The sequence below is a fragment of the Colossoma macropomum genome, unplaced genomic scaffold (assembly GCF_904425465.1).
Source record: "Colossoma macropomum unplaced genomic scaffold, Colossoma_macropomum, whole genome shotgun sequence".
Taxonomy (NCBI): Eukaryota; Metazoa; Chordata; class Actinopteri; order Characiformes; family Serrasalmidae; genus Colossoma; species Colossoma macropomum.
The window spans coordinates 14,641,702-14,664,555 of NW_023494789.1; the positions used below are offsets into that span (position 1 = coordinate 14,641,702).

At 38.9% G+C, this 22,854-nt stretch overlaps 1 protein-coding gene across 1 annotated transcript in view; it reads left to right on the top strand.

Moving 5' to 3' along the window:
• Positions 1 to 594: 594 nt before the first annotated feature.
• The window catches only part of ror1 (receptor tyrosine kinase-like orphan receptor 1), a 148,173-nt gene continuing 125,913 nt past the window's right edge, over positions 595 to 22,854 (top strand). Inside the window, exon 1 of the mRNA XM_036570227.1 lies at positions 595 to 914. Within this exon, the coding sequence (XP_036426120.1) occupies positions 803 to 914 (112 nt within the window). The 5' untranslated portion in view covers positions 595 to 802. The remainder of the gene's footprint in view (positions 915 to 22,854) is intronic.

Sequence of the window (22,854 nt, forward strand, 5' to 3'; positions counted from 1 at the left end):
TACATATGCAAATTCAGAGGATACATTTAGGTTCACTAGGGGTTTTGGATAGTAAATTAAATGGTTATATTTGTGTTGTAGACAAAGTGACCCCTGGTTCCTATCACCACCACTGTAAAGAGACCTGAGTTAACAAGTTTCTCTACAAATTAATCATTTCACGTTAAACCACGTTTGACTTTGTTTACATCTCAACCACTGAATTACGCAGAAATTTTGAAAAATCGAAAGAGTTACCCTTTAAGGGTAATTTGAAAAGAAAAAAACACTGAAATAAAAAATGTACAAGAAGTCTTGTAACAGCTATAAGATTACCAACGTGAGTGGATCAGTTTACTTTACAGTTCAGTTTGCTACTTGCTTCTTATTCCTACTTTGTGCCAGTGTGGTAACTGACTAAAATCACTCTCTTCATCCCGTCAGGCCCTTTTACTGGAATCATACACAGCAGAGGAGGCAGAAGGTGTACTAAAACTCCTGCAGGGCTGTGCGAGATGGACTGTGGTTCTGTCCAGTTTAACCAGCAGGTGGCGACACTGACCCTCACCGGGCTCGCGTGGCCCCTGCATGGGCGCTCAGCAGCAGAAGCGTGTGTGGACTTGGGGTTTGAGAGAACGAGAGGGTAGGAGGCAACGAGGGAGAAGAAAGTGAGCAAGAAAGAAAGAGAAGAGAGTGAGAGCGCAAGAACAAGAGCGCGAGAATCACCGGACCTGGAAGAAAACCTCGAGAGTGTCTGTGCTTTATCAGTCACCTCTAACCTGAGAGCGTTTTCAGTGGATGTAAGGCGGGTCTCGCTGTGGAAATGTGTTCGAGGAGGGCTCCAGTAACCCGGGCACGGAGAGCGTGCTGCTGCCGCTGCCTGCTGCTGATCCTCCGCTTCCTCGCGCTCCTCTGCGTGCTGCACGGAGCAACAGGTAGGCAAGACCTCTAAAGCAGTGGAGGACCCCTCCGGTACCCCTGCCCTGCCTATTTTGGTGTTTTTCTTGCTTTAATACTTCTCAGTATGATCAGCTAATATAGCCCATCTCATACAGAAATCTAAAATATGGCAATATAGAGATATTCATATTCAAATATATGACATACACCAGCATAGCCTATATGGATTTCCTTTATATCCAACTTATATTTGTCACATAAGGACATATAGGTGTCATACACGCCATTGTATTTGAAATTGACCATTTTAAATATGGCTCATATGTTTCAGCTATATATCAACATATACAAACTTATGTGTAATATAACAATATACAGTAGAAAACATTCATATATGGATGGCGTCTCAGATATGGTAACTTCATGTTATATAAGGTTTTTATGCATCTTCTTTCTTGCTATATAACTAAAATCTAAAAACATGCACTTTGTAAGCTATTCAATAAAATACTTAAAACCTGAAATCCATTGAAATATTGTTCCCTGACACATTTAAATAAGTAAATATTCAAACACAAACAGATAATGGTAATAGTAACAATTATAACTATACTGGGATGGATTCAATCATGTATCAGACATAGATGTATGATCTATATATTATGCATATGTGTATTCAACAGCCTATCAGACTTGTATTTAGGATCAATATATTATGCATATATGACCATTATTTGATACGTACATATGTGTAAACAACATATATGTGCACACAATTTTAAATGTATGCCTTACTCTTTATGATATATGTCTATATATGGCCATATATCAGATTTCTGTAAGGGTGCGTGAGTTAAACTGGGTATTAGAGCAGGGACACTCAATTGTGGAGGCTACTTTAGGTATTCCACACCCAGGACTGGGAAACTCCTAAAGCATCATCTGCTGTATGGAGTTGACTACTGAGATCTAACGTGAATGCTAAAGATTAGTTTTTAAATGCTCAGACTGAAATTGTGCTTCTGTATGCACTCATGAAATATTATCTCCTGATTAAAGGTAATTGTTCTCAGCATACGTGCAGTGTTTTTTGCAGTCGGCTGAAGCTGAGCCATTTGTATGCTCAGAAAGACTCAAAATGTGTTTTGTGAGTGAATTTTGGCTGCTGCAAAAAAATGGGCTGATAGGAAAAATATGTGAAACAAATGCAGTTACTCTCAGAAGAAAAGGTATTAATCTGTCACTGGGGCAGTACCCCCTTGTCATTGAGGAGGTCCCTCAAGGAGTCGTCTTCAGTACCTTTAGTTAGGGATCATAATTGTTTCTTATTTCGTTGAAATTATATATTTTTCAAGTTATATTGCCCTCTCACACCCTGTCTCGTCTCCAGCCTTTTTATTTTATCGTTCTGTTTTAAAACATTAGGTTCTGAAGATGTACAAATACCTGGGAAAACTTATTTGAGATACACAATTGAACCTTAAACCTCTTGTGCATTTGAGAGTACATTTACATTGTTGGTACCTTGATGAACAAAGAATTGTACCTGCTCAGTACCTTTTTCTCTGTTGGATGTTAAAGCCGGACGATTTATCAAACACGAAATGTTGGCTGTTGGTTAACTGGGTGGTTGATCTCTCGGCAGAGCGTGCTGCTGGATCTCAGTTACTTTATTGGCTGAGCTTGTTGACCCTTCCATCAAATGTGAGCGCATATTGGTTTTAGCTCTTCATAGAGTGACAATAGAGCTCTTAAAGTGCAAAGAGTGAGTGTGTGTGCCTCAGCTTAGGCTCTCAGCTGGAGCTCTTTCGGAAGGCCAGGATTGCTTCATTTGCGTAAAAAAGGGGGAACCTGGTTTAAGATACCACACAATTATGCAGAGCAGAACACCCTGCAGAGAAAAGTCCATTAACTTAAACACAAAGACACATTATGCTGAGTTAAGGATATTTTAGATGGTGTTTTCAAAAAGACTTTGCCAGAAAAGAGGTGACTGAAATTTTTGGCTACACTTACAAGCAAGACATAGAACTTAAGTGAGATTGTTTATGTGCTCTCTTACAACGTCTTCAGTACTTTTACTGAATTGTGCGATGTTCTGCTGCAGTTGCATTTTTGACTCTATACACCTTGGTTTCTTATTTTGTTTTCCTATTTAAAAGAGTTATGAAAAGCTACAAACCTGCACATTTCACTGGGAAAGTGAATGTAGTGTGCCTTTAACACTCACTTGAGAACCATCTTGTACATTTGAAGTTGCATTTACATTGTTTGTTTCTTTTGGGGACTAACACTAACCTGGACATTGCCTTTTTTCTTCACTGACTATCTGGTCTTGTATTTTGAGCTTTAACTGTGAATGTTATGGCATTTTCCTTCTTCAGTTGAAGGGGAAAATTAAACGGTTAACATGTTAACAGAATCATTCAGAGTGGTTTGGTGTGAAATGCTTTGTTCTAGATAAACTTGCAGCGTCAGCATTGTTCATAGTGGTGGTGATAGGAACCACACGCCTGAGGAGTTTAATGCCTCTAAAAGCTCCCCCACAAACAGTTATTATATGAAATGGTGTGAATACACTGTCTGATGTCTGAGACATTGTTTTACAGTAGTTTAAAGTGTGATAAAGTTTTAATTTGTTTTAATCTAATCTTGGTGGAGAGACACATGAAGGGTGTTCTAAGGCAAGATAGTCCCCAAAGAAAAGTTATTTTTTCAGACTGACCGTTATTCTACCATCATCAATGTTACATATAAAAGCTCAGAAGACACGTGCTGGGTCACTGGTGATTTTGGATAATAAATAAAATGTCTACATTTGTGTTGTAAACATCGGGACCCTTGGTTCCTATCACCACCACCCTAAAGAAATCTGAGTTTGTAAATTTCTCTTCAAATAATTCCTATCACATTAAACCTATCTGAATGACTTTGTTTATATCTCAAGACTGAATTATACACAAACTGAAAAATCATTGCCAGATTACTTTGTATCGTGCTTTTACTATATGATAAATTGTTGTGCACTTTATAACTATTCAGTGCTGTGAATTATGTCCCCAAAAGGAGTGTACATGATTTTCATAACTGATAAAGTGCTTACATTAACTTTTGAATAGATTTACAGGGTCTTGAATTAAGTACACCTCACATCCCCAAACTGTTCTCCTTATTTCATAAGTAGATTTATTGAGCACTTACTTCAATTGGTCTGGTCTGAACATAGTCCAAGTTAGTGGTTCTCAGTCCACATTCTGGAGAGTTGAGGCCCTGAACGTGTTTGTGATTGATTTCTGTACTGTAGCACACCTGCCAAAGCTCATGGAGAACTGTATAATTACAAAACAGGCTTTGGATCAGGACCCTAGTGTGAGTGATTGAGGGATGGTGAAGTAGTCTCAGGTAATTCGCAGGCTTGAAAACATTGATCACCTGTACGTCAGCCATCCATTGTGAATAAGACTAGAAACAGGTTTGACTGTTTTGCTAGTACTGCAGCCTATAATGAGATGTACTTTACTCGGTCAAATGGTTTCTTTTGCTCTTTATGAAACAGATCCTTATAAAAAGTTTCTAAAATCTGATTGGCTGAGGCCCGTATAAAGCCGTTGTAAAACAAAGCCATTATGTTGTTTGGAAACAATAGTCTGTGGTTGACAAACTACATTGTTTGGTGGAAGAATTGTTTATTGTGATTATTAAGAATTAATTAAATAATTTAATGTGTATGTATAACATACAGTCGTATGTAAAAGTTTGGGCGCCCCTGGTCAAATGACATGTTTTGTTGATTGTGAAAAGAAGTTAACACATCCTCTACAGAGAACACACATTTTAATGCACAATTACTGTTTATTTGCTGGCTTTAACATATTGTGGAAAAATGAAACATAAAATGTGGCCTGCGCAATAGTTATGGCACATTTTATATTGTTTTATTTCTTTCCAGTATGTTAAGCTCAGCAAATAAGTAGAAAATTGCAGAAGAATGCATATTTAATTTGTTCTCTGTAGGGCATCTGTTAACTTCTTTTCACTTAGAAAATGAACAAAACATGTCATTTGACAAGGATGTTCAAACATTTGCATACAACTGTATGTTTAATGAATATTTTTTTATCATACTATATTTCATCTGCTTCCTGTCATTCACCGCAGCTTATTGCTTCATTATCACCTACTAACAGACTCAGGAAACACTGAGAAGAAGCTCTGCTGGTGTAGTATAGAGGTTAGACAGGCTGCTCCAGGCTTTTCACCCTGCAGATATCCTTTCCAATACAGATATAAGCTCCGTTTTACGGTGGGATGTAAATGAAGACCTCTTACTTGATGGATAGATCTCATTGGTAGATGGATTACTGCCCTGTGTGGATATAAGTGTTTTTCTTTCCCCACCGGTTACGGCTGGTATTGCATGAGATGTTCTTCACATGTCAGATGAATCTTTATGACAGCAGAGAGAAAGTTCATCCTACACCCGTGCTGCCAGGCCTGTCTTCGAGTGAGACCAGCAGCTGAAATGGAAACAGAGCTGTTCAGTAATCCAGTCTTTAGGTTTAATAATAGTTGAGAGAGTGTAAATCATGGAGGTGGAACCTCTTGGTTGTGGTGTTCAGCGGGACAGAATGTTGACACTAAAGGCACTTTACTTCAGAAAAAGTCCCAGGAGGGAGGATAGTTCTGCAAGCCCCGGTCGCACTCCATGGTTTAATCTGGTCTCCAAACGCATGGTACAGTTACTCAAGCGTCCAGACCTCCATCTTAAAAAGCCTTTGTAGATATGGAAGGAATGCTCACTCAAGCATGTGTACAATAAGTGCTAAACCCTCGTAAGCCTGGTAATCCATCTTGTTTTTTTCGATGTTCTGTCTTTATCGTGTTCTTGGCTGAGTCTAACCCAATATTATAACGCAGTTTATTAATCACAAAGTTAAAAATCATTTTCCACACATGTTCTTTATCCCTAGTTTTAAATCTGTATATTAGTGTTGTCAGGCATAAAAAATGACTCTGCATTTCACCATTTATTACTAAGCTTGAAGGCTGGCCAGACTGAAATTCACCTTGACTTCTGCAGCTGAATACAGTGAGAGGACAACGATAGGTTCTATCAACAGTTTTTAATCGTTTGATTAATTGTGGTCTGCAGGCCTCTCCCTATGAGGAAATGTTTCTTTAGAGAATGCTGGGTGTTCTGGTCTTGGATGGTAGGCTCATTCTAACTCAGTTTTGCAGGTTGTGGTCTGCTTAATGTAACTTGTCTTCAGGGACGGTTTGGTACGAACTGTCTCCTAGTGTCTGTGTGTTTGGGTTTGTAATGTAGCAACTGGCAGAGCTTGCAGTTGATGACTATCATTATCCAGCTTCAGCAGCATTACGCTATGGTAGAACGTCGTTGAATACTTCGTGGTGCATTTCGTTTTGCCAGCCTTATTCCTCTGTAACAATAAACATTTCGGTGTCCTGTTCTCCGGGATGTTTGAGTGTCTTTACATCATGTCGGAAATAAAATTGACTCAACGTTTCTATGGCAAAAATATAACATCACGGTACTTCAAGGCATCTTTATGAGACACAATCTTCACGACACTAAATCCATTTAAATAGGAGTAATTATGCTCTTCTTGATAATGAAACATGCAGTTGGTCAGTACTCCTTAAGTACTGATGATGTCCACAGTATGCTCAGAAAAACCTATTGTGATGTAGTGCGACATAAGTTGAAATCATGATAACAATGAATATCGTCATATTGTCCACCTCTGTTTTAACCCCTCCTGGTGGTTTGTGGTGTAAACGCCTTGAAATGTCTCTTCTTGCGTTTTGTGTAATTATTTTTCATTCATAGCTGTTCCTTAGGAAGTACACTCATCTGATACCACACTGGTGTTTACAGCTAGGCGATACTTTTTATGAATTAGATGAAAACTACTGTGCAAATTGTCTTATTTGCATGTTACTTTTTTGTCACTTTGCGATTTCTTTCGTCCAAACAAATAAAAAAGGTGCAAGTGTACACTAACCTATCGATACAGGACATAAATTGAATATAAATGCAATGAATTATGTAAAAACCTGTGTAAATAATTATATAATTACATTAAAATGATATAGGAAATGACCACAGTAAACCCAGACTCAAAAGGGTTAAACTGTTGACACAATACAATCAAATCATTTCAAAATACCCTCTGGATAAATCTGCACATTTGTGAGTATTTTCTGTCTTCATTTATACACTAGGCTTTCTTAGCTCAGGCTTATATGGACCATGTTTGATCTACAGTTTATTCTTTTTTACAAAACATTCAAAAAACAATTTCATTATTTTCAAAAAGGCATCATGTATAAATCTCAGTTAGTGTAGGCTGCATTATAAACTAGAGCATGTAGCTTCTGTTTATCTTACACCCCACCCATATATCTTATGAACGACAGTGGTCAGAGCAAATGGATGAAAGTTTGCGTTTCCTTTGAACATTACGCTCTCAACTTGAAGAATGCCGACACCGACATGCATCACCTGCCATAACGTATTCTTCAGATATTAAAGGAAATGGGCTTCCATGATTATCAAAGAGATCCGGCCTGCGCCCGCACTTATCATACAGGCATCTTCTCTCGCCTGGGCCTGCTAATGCGCCAGCACTGCGCTACAGTTCACTTTACAGCAGGCACGATGAAACATGGCTCTTCAAATTCAACTGTAAATGTGTCGGAGAGTAAAGCTCTAAAGCCTGTTTGCCTTGTATTAAGGACTTAAGTAACCCCTAGATGCACCAAGACTGGCAAATCTGTGGCTGCCCACAGTTGGGTCTTTGTGCATGCTGTGCTCCTTGTGAGCTCATAAATACCTTACTTTTACAGCCTGTTCAGGCTATGACTGAGATTTGTTTTTTAAAAAAGTGAAAATATATGTACGAGGTATCAGTCACCTGGGAGACTTCTCTTCTTTCCTCCGCACACTGCTGGTCTTGATGGCCTTGGGTTTCTATCACTGAGGAGAGCTTTGTACGTTCATAATTTGGCTCTCTGTTAGTCGAGGAATATTTTTGACTAATAAATGGCTCCCTGGAGGGAAAACCTGACTCAGAAACTTTAGTAGTGCAATGAGTGATCTAAGTGGGTGTTGCTTCAGGCTTGTCTTAACTGAGGAATACATTTGAGGTGAAGAAGCTACTACTTCTGTCTTTATCTCACTGTCTGTCCATTTCTTGCTCTCTGACACACACAAAAATACAGTACACACATCAAGCAGAGATCATACTAATTCATAGGCTGCTTTGGCAGGCGTTTCCTCCTGTGCAGTCAAGACTCTTCCCCATTTTTGCGTGCTTTCCAAGAAGTTGGTCCCCAGTTCCCCTACATGGCTCATTCTCTTTTGGCTGCTTGTGCAAGTTATGATGGACAGTTTGGATCTGGCATGGGTTTTAATGTTTGCCCATGGTGTTCTGAATGACAGGAGATAAACACTAAGTAAGTATTTCTTTACACCTTGGGCTCTGCGCTCTTAAAATATTGACAGGTTTTTACTACTGCATGTCTGGGTTTCTGTAGGGCTGAATGATTAATCCTTTTTATATCGAAATCGCAATTTGAAAGGGTGCAGTTTTCAAATCGCAAGGGCTGCTGTTTTCTACAGTTTAACCTAATAATGCAGAGCTTGTGAACTGAAGGCCCGAAAAAATGGATATACTGAACCTCTTGGCAAAAAAAGGCCTGAGGCTTAATTTATTAAAAAATCACAGCTTTATTTTATTCTGTTTTTAATTGCTAATTAATAACCTTTTCACCATGTTTTGCACCTATAACATTATTGTTAATCTGCTGCAATGAACCAGCTTGAAAGCTGCCAGAATATGTTCCCATATGGTTGAAGTAACATTGGGCCATTCACATTGCTTATTACTCTGCAAATGAGTTCACCATGGAGAATATGTGCTTTATTGTGGTTAATGTGACATCATGGTTGATAAGCCCCCATCCATCCATCCATCATCTAAACCGCTTATCCTTCTGGGTTGCGGTGGGGTGCTGGAGCCTATCCCAGCTGTCATTGGGCGGAAGGCAGGATACACCCTGGACAGGTCGCCAGTCCATCGCAGGGCAGACAGACAGACATACACATTCACACCTAGGGGCAATTTAGCACGTCCAATTGGCCTGACTGCATGTTTTTGGACTGTGGGAGGAAACCGGAGTACTCGGAGGAAACCCACACAGACACGGAGAGAACATGCAAACTCCACACAGAAATGACCCTGGTCACCCGGCCGGGAATCGAACCCAGGCCCTTCTTGCTGTGAGGCGACAGTGCTACCCACTGTGCCACTGTGCCGCCCTCATAAGCCCCCATGTTACATTTTATTATACAACAATTAGTTCTGACAATACAGTCTGATTGGATTAGAAGCATTCTATCCATGGTGTTATTTGTGATAACAGCACATTTTTTCATAATAACTGTATCATCCCACTGATCACTGGTTGCAACAACTAGTTGTAACAGTTTGCTCTTTACTGCAGTTAACTGTTACTTATTTTGTACCTCATCACATACAAAAACTAATAGCGTATACTTAGATATTTTCAGCAAGATAATATTTGACGTGCGGCCTTCTGGGACAGATTCTGAAGAGCTTTTCAGCAGCTCTGATGGAACAGTTAAAGAAACTGGAAATTAGCCAGAAACAAGCAGAATACATTTCAGCAAAGATGAGCTTTACATGCTGTACAGACTGGCTGGAACAAAACAATATTCAGGGTAATCTGGCAAGTACTGAAAAAGCTGAGCTGAACCTGATATTTTGGAAGTTTTATGGCTTTATCTTTAAGGCAAAATTTTATTTTTTGTGACAGAAGAAATTGCCAGTGTTAAAGCACATTGATACAATGTTTCCATTTAATTTGCAGAAATTAATTGCATAATGATGTTGCATAATGGCAGTAGAACAAGAGTTTGTGTTTTTTCACTGCTCCCAGCACACCTGATCAACTCATTAACAATCAATTACTGAGTTGCAGTGGGTGTAGTAAAGCAAGGAAAGCACTAAAATGTGTGCCTCCAGGATGAGGGATGAGGAAACACTGGCTTAAATAACTGTTGGCCTGAATCAAAACAGTCTTTAAAATGAATGCACAGGTATCTATACGCTATTCAGCTGTTCTTTTACGTGATTGTTTCACTGTACCTTTGGAGTGTTTTTTACTCTGAAAACTCTTTTCATGTGCCATTTTGGTTGAGTTATTTGGCCTTGCTCCACAGCACCGCTGTGACATTGCTGACCTGATTTTTGGAGACCTGCTTGAAGCTCTTGCTGAAATGAGTGAATGTGCTCTGCTTTGTGAGAGGCTCAAATGAGAAAAGCATCTGGTTAACTAACTTCTGTGTATATTTGGGTGAGTGTGTGAAGATTTGTGGATTGTCTGCTGTTTGAAAACGATCTTTGTAAAGATGATTCCCCTAATTTAGTGGTTTAACAATTCATTTATCTTCTTGATGCATCGTTTATAATTACTCCTGATGCAACTGCATTGGTTGTAAAATAAAATACAAAATAAATAAAAAACAACACTGAATCAGTTGAATTGATCAAAAATCGAATTTTTAATGCTGCGCGTCAAACCATTCACGATTGATTGACAAAACATACTTGTCCATCAGCACCATAGTGTGCTCGCACCTTAACTCACCCAGTATTTGCTCTGTTTTTAATCAGATAGCGTGATATTGTAGAGATGACTGTGAGGAATGAAGGAGATGATGCTGCAAAGAGCCCTACAAAGCTTTATTTGGAAAAAAAGCTCACTGCACAGGCTGTACAGGATTTGGACTTGCAGAACATCTGAACTTAAACCACATCCTCTATAGAAACAATAGAAACATTGAATAAAGTGACATCTGCTTTTAGATTTACAGTAAAGACTTCAGTAAATAGAGTTGGAAATTTCATTTGTAAGTGCGTATTCAATGTCTGTAATGCTTTGCATTAGTTATGCCTGTCACAGTTAAAACACCTGATCACAGTTATTTAAGTTGACTGCAATTATAAGTTTGTTAGTTGTTAGTTTTTATGTTCATGTGTTTACCTCACAATAAACACAGTGAGAATTGGGTGCATTTTTGTCAGTTGGATTGCGGCACATGCCTGGAACAAAAAGAAATCAGAAAACGTTTATTGAGACATTTCAGGGGTCTTATGGAAACAACGAAAACTAAAACTTCTTAAGGAAGCAATAACACCCTTAAAGGGCAGTGGGGATAATGTTTATTTGAGGTTGAGTTGTGTCTGTCATAAGATGGAAGCTATTAAATATCAACTGCTAAGAAGCATTTCATTACCTTTTTTTAATGACAATATAATTGTTAATCGCAATTATTTATATGGAAATTAGTCATTAGCTAAAACGTTACAACAGGCTTAGCATTAGCGTGACATGTAAGTAAAAACAGAAGAGCAACTGTTCCTCAAGTGATTGAAAATGCCGGAGCAGGACATGTGCAAGAACAACCATTGACATTGTCATAGTAGGTTTGATCTGCATTAACCCCTCATTACAGAGAATGCACATCTGAGAGATCAGTGGTGTAAAAGATGTGAAAAAAGTGATATAGGCAGATGAGTCATTCTTCACCATGATCTCTGCAAGTGTTGTCAGTGTTATCTTTGCTTTTATTGCATTGGCAACCATTCATTACAGTCTATGCCAATGAAGCTATTTGAATCTGTTATGATGAGTTGAATCAGCCGTGTTGTAGCACTGCAAACGCTACGCTGTGCAGGATGGTGACCTCTAGAGCTTCAGCTAGAACTACAGTTTACATACACTTCTTAATTTTAAGGATTTTTATTTCTCTTTGAAGTGAACCAGATGTGTGTCTGCCACTCTCTCATTGAGTCAGCCAACTATGTGGAGTAGATCCGCCCCATTAGATTTCTTGCATGCTTAGAAGAACTCACTAAGTGTGCTTTGCTTGCATTTGATTCATTGTGAAGTAATTAATATCAGTAGCTATAGAGACCTAAATCCGGTTGTGGACCGAAGGAAAAGCATGCTCAAGAAGCTCACTTTGAAGATTAGCTCTGTTAAAGCGGTTTAGGACAAAGCCACTGGTTTAACAAGCCAACTTCAGACGCTATGATGTTGAGATCCATGTGTAAATTCATCTCATTGTTTTGTAATTGTACCGTCATGCTTTTTTCCATGTAACTTCTGCTCAGTCAGAGAATGGGTTGAAATGATGTCACTTTGAAGACACCTTCTGCAGACCTGGCGGCTTTTTAAAGAACCATGTAATGCGGGAAGTAAGCTTTGACTTGTGAAAGTGCCTTCAGACCAACTTAGCAAACAGTGTGTAAGGTATCTCACATTTTCCTCACTCTTGTGGACAATCCCTACTTTTTCTGCATGTTTTATACAGTTGTATTTTGATCATTCATGAGGACCTATAAGGTTAATTTCTTGTTTGATTTATTAATGACCTTTTGGTCATTCTAGTAAATCTATATAGAAATATAGATGTTTTGCACGATATTATGCAAGAAGTTTGACTGTTCATATAATAACCTCATTAGATTCATCCATAGTAGAATTCCTCATTGAGCTGGAAAAGGGGTTTTATTATGTGAATGTGCTGTGCATATCATATTTGAAATAATGTATGACTCAATAACATTCTTACTGATCAGTTCAATAAAAATTTACATGACTATGAGACATAATGGATTGGCTAGGTTCTTGTGTTGTTGGCATGCTGACTGCAGTTACAGTAAGTGGGCTGCTTTTTTGTAGCTTTATTGTAATAGTTTTCAGGTTGTAAGATAATTGTGTGTGCGTGATGTTCATAAGGTTTCTTGGTATGAGTAATGTGAAACATACTTTTTATATTATCAAAGGAACACAGCTTGCTAAAAGGCAGAAACTGTGAGCCATTTATGAGCACATATTGGACTAGTCCTTTTTAATTAGGTAATTTAGGAACTATTTAATTTCTGTGATTACAGAAATGCATGCAAAACTGACTTGTACTTTTTAAACGTAAGGGGTGTTTTGAGGGGCAAACAATGGAAAGTTGTGTTTATGGGTGGAATTAAGACAATAGTTAAATATTCTAGTTGGAACTGCACAATATGGACAAGCAATATTGTGACTGCAGTATACCTTTCAAACTAAAATACATTAGTCACCTTGATAAGATGTAGTTAGAAATTGGTCTGGATTATTTTTTTTAAATTTTTAAACATTTTTATCAGTTTTTTTCTATCCAATTTTGTGGTGACCAGTTTCTACCCCTATGTTTTATCATGACCAGTTTCTTCCCCCACATGACGCTACCAAGCTGGGAGGGTGAAAGCTGGCATGTGTTTGCTCCTAGACATGTGAATCCCCACTACATCTTTTGAACTACCGCTAACACATCATCGGACTGCACAACACGCTTGGAGGAGAACACTAACTGCCAGTTCTGTTATGTCAGATAACACACCCCTGTGTTAGCTAGAATCACACTGAGTGGTGTGGCAAGAGGGAGAACGATGCTACGCTCTCTTGGACTTGGCATCGCCAGGGATTGAACTCGCAGTCTCTCATTTGTAGGGCCAACTCTTAGACAGTTGCAGCAGTTGTCAGTAGCCTGTCTCATTTTTGATCAAAATTGTGTGTGTTTGCTGGTCATGTGAATGCCTTTGTCCGTTTCAACACCCTGATTGGTCAGGCTCATGGCACATAATAAAACAACTAGATATTTGTTACCAGCTCATTTGCATATTGCAGTATTCTGCACTATCATATATTGTGAAGGGCAAAGTTCTGATTTCTTTGCTGACAATTTGCCATATTTTTTTTTTGTTTCGTTTTTTTTTTAGCCTTTCTTAAAATTCAGACTGTGTGGGCACATGAAACACACTAGCACTTTTCCAGTACTTTCTATTAACCAAACTCACAATATGAGTAACATTGTTTGCTATTTAATGGGCCAAACTAACATATTAAATGTACAATTTTGAATTATTTGTCTATTTAAATAACATGAAGTGCTACATCAAAAGTAAGAGGCTAGCACAATGATATGCATAATTATGCAACAGCATTTTGGTTATAAGTGTAGCAGCAGCATTCAAATACAGTACTAGTGCACTTCTTACATTATGTGCACAACATTACATTATTTACCTCATAAATAGCAACACAGATCTGCCAAAACAAAAGTAATACACTGGCAGATTTTGGAGCAAAAGTCAAAAATTGCCTCATTCCGATGTGCATCCTTAGTAACAATTAAAAAATGATATATTGCAAAGTCTTAAACACAGCATTGAATTAAATCTGTCCCTATGTGGGTTGACTGTGCTGGCCATTTCATTGAGTGATTTTTTCTGCATCATATTTCCACAGCAGAGCCACAGTGAGTGATTAAGTTTACAGTTAGGCCTCTTCCTCCATTGTAGCCTACAAACTTCAGGCAAACGCAGAGCCCTCAAACAGTTGTTTATATAGGCCCGGCCTTTGTGCAGTCGTCACTGTCGGTGGCTTAAAACTAGGCACAAGCCGCTGTTTGTTCTGCCACTTCAGTGGAGGATAAAAGGCGAAGAGAAGAGAGCTCATGTTGGTGTTCTGTCTGGCTGCTTGACCCTGACTGTGTAACAGGAGGGGGGAGAGAGAAAGGAGGGGCAAGAAACAGTCCTCCAATCTCTGTGCGTCTACATGAAGGCTTTTCTACTTTCTTTTGTTTTTTTTTTTGTGGTTCTTAGTACATTCATTTTCTCTTCCTTGTACAGTGGAGTCTTCATACCTCTTTCCTCGTTCATTCTTTCTTGTCTCCTTCCATGCCCTTTTTCCCTCTCACCCTGCAGCAAGGCAGAAATGGCTTACCAACCACACTGACCATGGAATCCTGAAATAAAAAGCTTCATTTCCCTAATGTCTTGTGATCCGAAGCCAAGCAGGCCGCAGAGGCCGATGAGGACGGTGCCCAGCTATGTGCAAACAGAGGGGAAACACTGCTGTGTCCACACTGTTGGGCCTCTTACTGCAGAGACTGACCAGGGGGGCAGGGATGGTCTCACTAATCCTGAACCTCTTCACTGCCAGCCTGCCTGGGACAAGACAGTGTTAGTGACTGTTCCGCTATGAAAGGTTTCCGTTCTAAGTGCCTGAATAGAACTATATGTAATTTGCTGTAAGTGATACTGGTCCCAATAACTAATAAGTGGCCTAATTTGACTTTTTTTTGCATTTTAAAATCAATTAACATTATACTCCATAAATGAAGACAGGTTAAAACTCATAGCAAAATCATATGTCACAATCAGGGCTGAGCGATAGTGATATAATTCAATATTGTAATATGTTCCACATGTCTGTCATGGTATCAAGAGGGTAGAGCTGGGCGATATGGCCAAAAATGTTATCACGATTAACAAAATTCATATCGTTCGATATCGATACATACCGCGATGAATGTCAAATCATTATGTTTTTCAAGTTTGAAGGCTGGTTTTTGCTCCTGGGTGGTTAACTGCTGTTTTAAACTACCCTTTATGGTTGGAACACGACAAACATTCACCAAACAGTGGAAAGTTTCACTAATCTGTCACGGGAGAGTGGGAGAGAGTGTCTGGTGAGCTGTTTTTATCAGCTGGAATAGCACGGCCGCAGTTTTTGTAATAGTCATAATTTCATAATAGTCACAAAGAAAGAAAACAGATTATTTTCAGCTGTCTGGTGACGAGTGCTAGGCTATCTGGTTACAAATGACATCACAGTATTCAGACACCAGCTAGCGACGACTGGATGTCTCTGTTCTATCGTAGTAGTTTAAGGGGTGAACCGCAATATATCAACACCAGACAAACAGAGTTCTGCTTTTAGGTATGTTCAAACTGAAAGCGGTGCTTTTGTGTCGTGTTTGATCTACAGTATCATCAATTCTCCGTGCCGTGTGAGTGACGGAGCTCCCGCTCTCCAATGCCTCACAGCGTCCTCAGTTTACTTTTGTTTAAATCAGGGCTGTAATTTACATGAACCCACTTCTTTCTTTCACTTTCGTTGCTTGAGAACGCACTAATATTAAAATATGACTGTCCGAGCGCTGTAACAGCACTATAGTTGTGAGGATTGTGATTTAACGCTGCTAAAGCTGGTTAGGATGTACAGAAAGAGGTGAGTTCGCTGTAGGTCAGTACGGTTACGCCACTTATCTCGTCACTCACACTCGGTCACAGGAGATCAGATCGCCGGTCGCTCCACTCAAACAGGGAATGTATAACTCTTTCCGTTGTGAAAGACTCATCCTACTCGTTGCCCCTCCCTCTCTAAATCATGTCGAAAAACTCGGAAGTGCGCCCTCTCCTGGCGACAGCAGAGTAGTGTCACTTTCCTTGCAGTAGAAAACGCCACCAGGGCTGTCGCTAGAACGTGGAAGTGTGAGAACGGTGTATTATATCAAACATTTATCAAACATGCCTTATCACTCTATTGAGTAAAAGTTATATTGCGATAATTATCATTATCGTTTTATCGCCCAGCCCTACAAGAGGGTATTTAAGGTAAGGTAATGAATCCATGCTTCCTAAGTATGGCTACTCTATGCTAAAAAATGTCTTACATACTTGACATAGTTCATAATGATTGGACTGCTTTGTTCCATTTTCTTCCAAAGGGAACCTTACACAGTATTGTACATGTGAACCAATCAGACAGCGCATTTCCAGAAAGGAAATTTGTTGTTTATCTAATTTATATGGCATTTAAAGTGTTCTTTAAGGTAAGACACCTCAAAGCTACACTGTGTAAGCTTTGGAGATTTTGAGACCTCTCTGGTGTAAATGTGTAATTGCATGCAGAAAAACATTTTGTACATTGGGTCTGATTCAAACCCTTTCCCCAAGCAGATGAAGCTGATGATTGTGAGCGCATTGAAACAATGCAGCAGTGCACGAAGACCATATTTTTAGTGTTTTTTTCTCTTAACTTAGAAATACTACTCTTTCCAATTCTAACAAAAAATCTTTCATACTGTGCGTAAAGCATGTAAAGCAGAAGCTTGTTGTCAACAGGAACACTGCTGTTTTCTGATCATTTTATCATGGACTTTGTGTCTATGAAATAGATCTCTGAAAATATCTAAAACTGCAAAGTATCTGTAATCTGAATGTCTGATCTTCCGTGTGTGGAATAACAGTGTTGTATACTGTGCTAGCCATTTCATTGAATGACTTGTTTGTGGTGTAGAGGCAAACTAAAGTCCATTCCAAGTTGTCAGTTTTAATTCCAATATCGGACTGAAAATTACATTCCCATTTATCACTGTAATAATATATTGAGTGTTGATATACACTGCTACATAAAACGTTACTTCAGTTTCAGACGTTCTCTCTTTGCACGTCTCTGTTTCCCACCACTGACAAGCAGCGGCAGCTATGAATGCCGTCACTCTGGAGTTTACCGTCCAAATCTGTCTTCCATGTCTGTGAAATACAGCAGTGCTCATGCGGCCGGGTTGTGTGTTTGCCCACAGCGACGAGGAATCTCGTCTTCCATCTCGAGATGGAAATTATATTTGGCAGGATGTGGAATGCCTCCTCGGCCCCAGCGGAATCTCTCGGAGGCGGATCAAAATCTCAGCATGTTGAGGGAAAATTGAGTTTACCTGTTTGAACTGGGCCTTTTAGATTTCCACTTTAACAGTTATTTCATTTCCTTCTGCATGTTTGTCAAGCTTGGCCATGTTTTTTTTTTTCTTTTTTTTGGACAAATCCCAACTTTAGCTTCGTTTATTGGTGTCTCTGGGACTGATGTCGCTCTCTTAGCAAGCATCGGTTTCAGCGAGGCAGGAAATTAGACTGCATCAACCTGATAGCTCCATGTTTCAAAGGTGGGGAAAGCAAAGAGGAAGAAATAGTGAGAGGAAGCTGGACTGAGAGGCCATGATGAATTAGTAGCCTCACTGTTTAGGACTCAGCACACTTCTCAAAGAAAAGTGATTTATTCCCAGGGCAAACCAAGAGGAAAAAGAGAGCAAGAGCGGTTAGCAAGAGACACAGAGGAAGAACGGAATGAGGAGACATTAGAGAGACGCTTTGGCTGAGTAATGGCAGTTTTTACTTCACTGTGTGCACTTTGATATGCATAACAGGCCACTTTGCAATGTACAGTAAGCTGTATTTATTACCACATTTCAAAAGTTGATTGATACACAGACTTGCATATCGGAGATGGTTCTACACACAAATTAAACCCACTACCTCACCACCCGCTCCACCAAAAAAGGCCAATAAATACATAGCAGAATATTAGAAAGCATTGGAAAACTAGTTAAAATGAAAGTTCCGCTATACAATACTATGAAAAGTCGCAGTACTTTGTAGGCAAGGTAAAATTATTTGTAGCACCATTTATCTGAGCAGTAAGCATTTGTTTGTGCAATTTTGTGATTTTGTGTCCATCATTGTATTAGTTTAACCAATATTTACGTATAACGTACACTTAACCAATATAATCCAAAACAATTACCATACAATACCTAGTTCAGCTTCATTAAATTCCATCAGCAGCACAAGTAATTTAACAAATCCATACATAGACTGGAGTGCAGCGAGAAGTCAAACCTGTGTCTTTCTTACTGTATTATATCTAAGACATTAATAGCTTTTTTTAAAGCAAAAGAACTTGTTACATTTCCTGTACTTCCATGTATTTGTATTTATTCAAATGTTTTACAATGTTTTACTGGCCAAATGACACTTACTCCCAAGATAAATAGTTAGAAACTATTTTTGTGGCTGCTTAAAACTTTTGCACAGTGCTGTATTTATTGTTGAGAACATTTTTATCACATATGTTAAGCTACAATTTAGCATGATAACACCACACACACGCACACATCTTTTTAACTTGTAATCTACGTCATATTCAAACTTGTACTAAGTAAAACTGCACTTGTAGAGTTTCAGAGTTTACATTCCACCTTATTGAAACAAGCCAATTTTTATCTTTCCAAAAAGGAGTGCCCGCATTGAGAACTTTTCTGTTTTATTTTTCATAAGTGTTCCGGTTACAGGCCAAACACTTGGATGTAGTTTAGGGCTTGTTTATCAGTAACCTAATAGCCAGATTTTTTTTCCCCAGTTTAATGTTTATTCAATTTCTCTCTCAGCCCTTAATAATCTGCTGAAAACACAACCACTCATTTGTCAAGTGCACCTATCTTTCCCGAGTTTACGATGTGGTATTTGGTATTTTCACTGGAAACATTCCATCAAGTCTCAGCTATTCTACAAACTACTCCCATTCTGTATTGTAGCCTCATTGTAGAGTTACTCCTCATTTAATGGAGCTGTGCTTATTTATTGAACTAGTTGAGGGAGATTAACATTTGTTTATGTGCATGCTACCCTTTTATATGGTTGTGTTTGTAATACTCTGACAAGATATGCAGCCTGGCCCAAGATTCAGTTGCCCTTTACATAACTTGCGGGCATTTTGGGTTATTATTTCTGACATGCACTGCTGGATTGCTGATTTCAAATGAGGGGGGGGGGTATGTTCAGTATGATTCATTGCTGTTTTATAACATGTCCAAACATAGAGCCTATCAAGATGAGTTGTTATTGTTTGCCTTTAACCAGCACATGGAAAGTAACAAGTATGAAAGCCTGGTATTCTGTTCTGCCTGTCAGGTGTTATGATTTCCAATATCTTGCAAAAATTAGCTTCAGTTATACTCTTAATAAAATGTTCTCTTATTTCAGCTAGGTTTGTGTTGTATGGTGGAAAAGTGCACTTATGTATACTACCACTCCTTAATTGTACGTTCAATATTAACAACCACTGAATGAAGTTCCATCTGTGTGTAAAGGCCATTTCAGGGTGCATTCACTCTTGGCAGGTTTGGTTTAATTAAAATGAACCCTGGTGTGATTTTTGTCTTGGTGCAGTTCCTTAGAACATGTTAGAACACTACCATGCAATGCAAACCCAAGAAGAAACACAAGAAAAGCAGACCACTTATTCACCCCTGGGGGAGAGGGGGGATCTCAGTCTTGGTCCATTGGTCCGTATGGATTAAGAGTAGTCTTGGACTAATTTGCAGTGCTACTGATGATTCACCATTGGATTTTTTTTAAGTGTAGGCATAGGCTTAATCTGTGTCTGGGAAACTGGCCCTAGCCTAGATTTGCATAAGGAATTGAGTAGAGTTTTAGGTGGAAAATTGCAGAGCACTGCTGTAAGTATTTATTTGATTGGAACGTTCTCAGTGCTGGTAGCTGCTCTGTGGCCAGATGGTTGTTCTGCATCTCTGTGAAATGACACTTAATTCACTGTATTTAGAGTTACGGTACATTTTGTTATGTGGGAACAGAACTGATTCTTACGTTCCTGTAGTTATTGTTTGCTAATACCAGCATATTACAGAATTATTGAAAGATTTTCCTTTTTCTTATCCAGTATAATAACCTTGAAGTTACTTGCTGATTTTTCCATTAAGATTATGACATTAATCCATTCTCAATAGGCAATAAACCCCCCTTCATGACTGTCAACACTCGGCATGTGTTCTGACCATTTTATGTCTTCTGAAAAAGAAGAAAAATAACACCAAGTAATATGTCTGCATTTTTTGCTTTCCTCAACATGGAAGAAGTCAGGTGCATGGCTTACACTGTTTCACATCTTCAAGGTGGTCTTGGATAGACCCCAAGTTTGCCTGGGCGCTTTGTAACATGAAAGCAATTAGCAGTGGTTTCATGGAGTGCTGGGATATGTGCAATAACAAAAAGAATGTGGGTCATCAGAGGCCGTGTTGGTCCTGGTCTTGCAGTCAACATGATTTAGGAAAATAGCAACCCTGACTTACTTTGATTTAAATTCCATCAGAGAAAGTGTAAGTAAAAAGATTTTAAAAAGAGGATGTCTGTAGTGAAAAGAGGCATACGGGCAAGGCAAATGTTAGTTGGCACTATATTTTCATGTTAGACTGTTTATTTGCTGTACAACCCCTTTTCCAAAAAAATTGGGACGCTGTGCAAAATATAATTTTAGAACAGATTGCAATGACGTGCAAATCATTAAAACCCTATGTTTAATTGAAAATAGTACAAAAACAACATATCAGATGTTGAAAGTGAGCTGTGAAAAATATATGCCCATTTTGAATTTGATGCCAACAACACGTTCCAAAAAAGTTGGGACAGGGAAATATTTACCACTGTGTTGCATCACCTCTTCTTTTAACAGCGCTCTGTAAGTGTTTGGGAACTGAGGAGACCGACTGCTGTAGTTTTGAAAGTGAAATGTTTTCCCATTCTTGCTTGATATCGAACTTCAGCTGCTCAACAGTTCAGGGTTTCGTTTGTCGTATTTTTAGTTTCATAATGCACCAAGTATTTTCAGTGGGTGACGAGTCTGGACTGCAGGCAGGCCAGCTTAGCACCCGGACTCTTTTACTTTTAATCGATGAAATGCGTTCACTGTGTGGTTTTCGGAAGTGTTCCTAAGCCCATGCAGTGATTTCCAATACAGAAACTGTATTTGTCTGTATTCTGTATTTAATGCATTGAACCCCTCCCCATCTTTACTTCTGAAAGACTCAGCCTCTCTGGGAAGCTCTTTTTATATCCAGTCATGTTTCTGACCTGTTGCCAATTAACATAATAAGTTGTGAGATGTTCTACTGGGTGTTTTTAACCAGTCTTTAACCGTCCCAACTTTTTTTGAAACGTGTTGCTGGCATCAAATTCAAAATGGCCATATATTTTTCAAAAAACTTGAAACTTGACTTGTTGTCTTTGTACTATTTTCAATTTAATGTAGGGTTTAAATGATTTGTACATCGTTGCATTTTGTTTTTATTTACATTTTGCACAGTGTCCCAACTTTTTTGGAAACAGAGTTGCACATGGTTGTTTATGTTCTTCCTTCTTCCAGTAAAAAGTAAAAGATAATGTCTCCACAACTTTTTAGAGTGATTTATTAGATGTGAGTAGATGCCTCCTCTCTATACAGTCTCACCTCAGCTGCTTGGTTCTGGTTCCTCCAGCCTGGTGAAGCAGCAGTGTCCTGGCTTCTCTACCAGCTGGTGGACAGCAAATGGAAAATATTTCCAGCTGTGAATGTCACCAGCCTTTCAACTCTAATTGTTTATCCATTTTTCTTTCCACAAGCCTGGCCAGAAGTAGTTGGTAAGCATGGAGTGGGATGCTGAGGTGCGCAAGCATAAAAGGCACACTGCCAAAGCATCTAAATGTGAAAATATGGCCAATGATTTTTCAGTGTAGTGAACCAAAGATGGATCAAAGTTGTGTTGGAACAAACATAATGACTGCTGCCAAATGACTGTGCTTGTAGGTTTGAAACTGCAACTGATTTCCCTGCATGGGTAATGTTGTTTCTTGGTGGAGGTCTGCTCCCATTTTGAAAAATTGTCCAAAAATAATGAGAGTGAGGAGGTGGAAAAAAACAGACAAAGATAACAAGACCGAATAGTCTGGCAACAGCAGCTGGTGAAGACATATTTCTCGGAAGGTGGAGTCATTTTCACCTCTTCTTGAGGAAGTGTAGCCAAAAACAATTCATTTGAACCATATTTCACTGATCTTTTTTAGCTTTGAGTCCGTATTTATGTCTTGCAGTAATGCATCCAAAACTGACTGTACAAGTTAAGATTGGAATGGAATCCATCTTGACAACTTTAATACCTGAATTGGTGGAAAATCGTGGAAACAAACTAGGCCTCGATAACAAGAACAAGAGTTAATTTAAAGTGACTCTCTGGCCAAAATGAAAAATTTAACCATCACTACATCTGTTGTAAGCATGCATGCTCACATCCTATGGCAGAGCCGCAGTAGTCTCTACACTCTTAAAAATGATGGTTTTTGAAAATGGTTCTCTATAGCACCAAAAAGAGTTCTTCTATTGTAATGATGTTAAGCCTGTAAGAATAGAAGAACCGTTTTTGGTGCTATATAG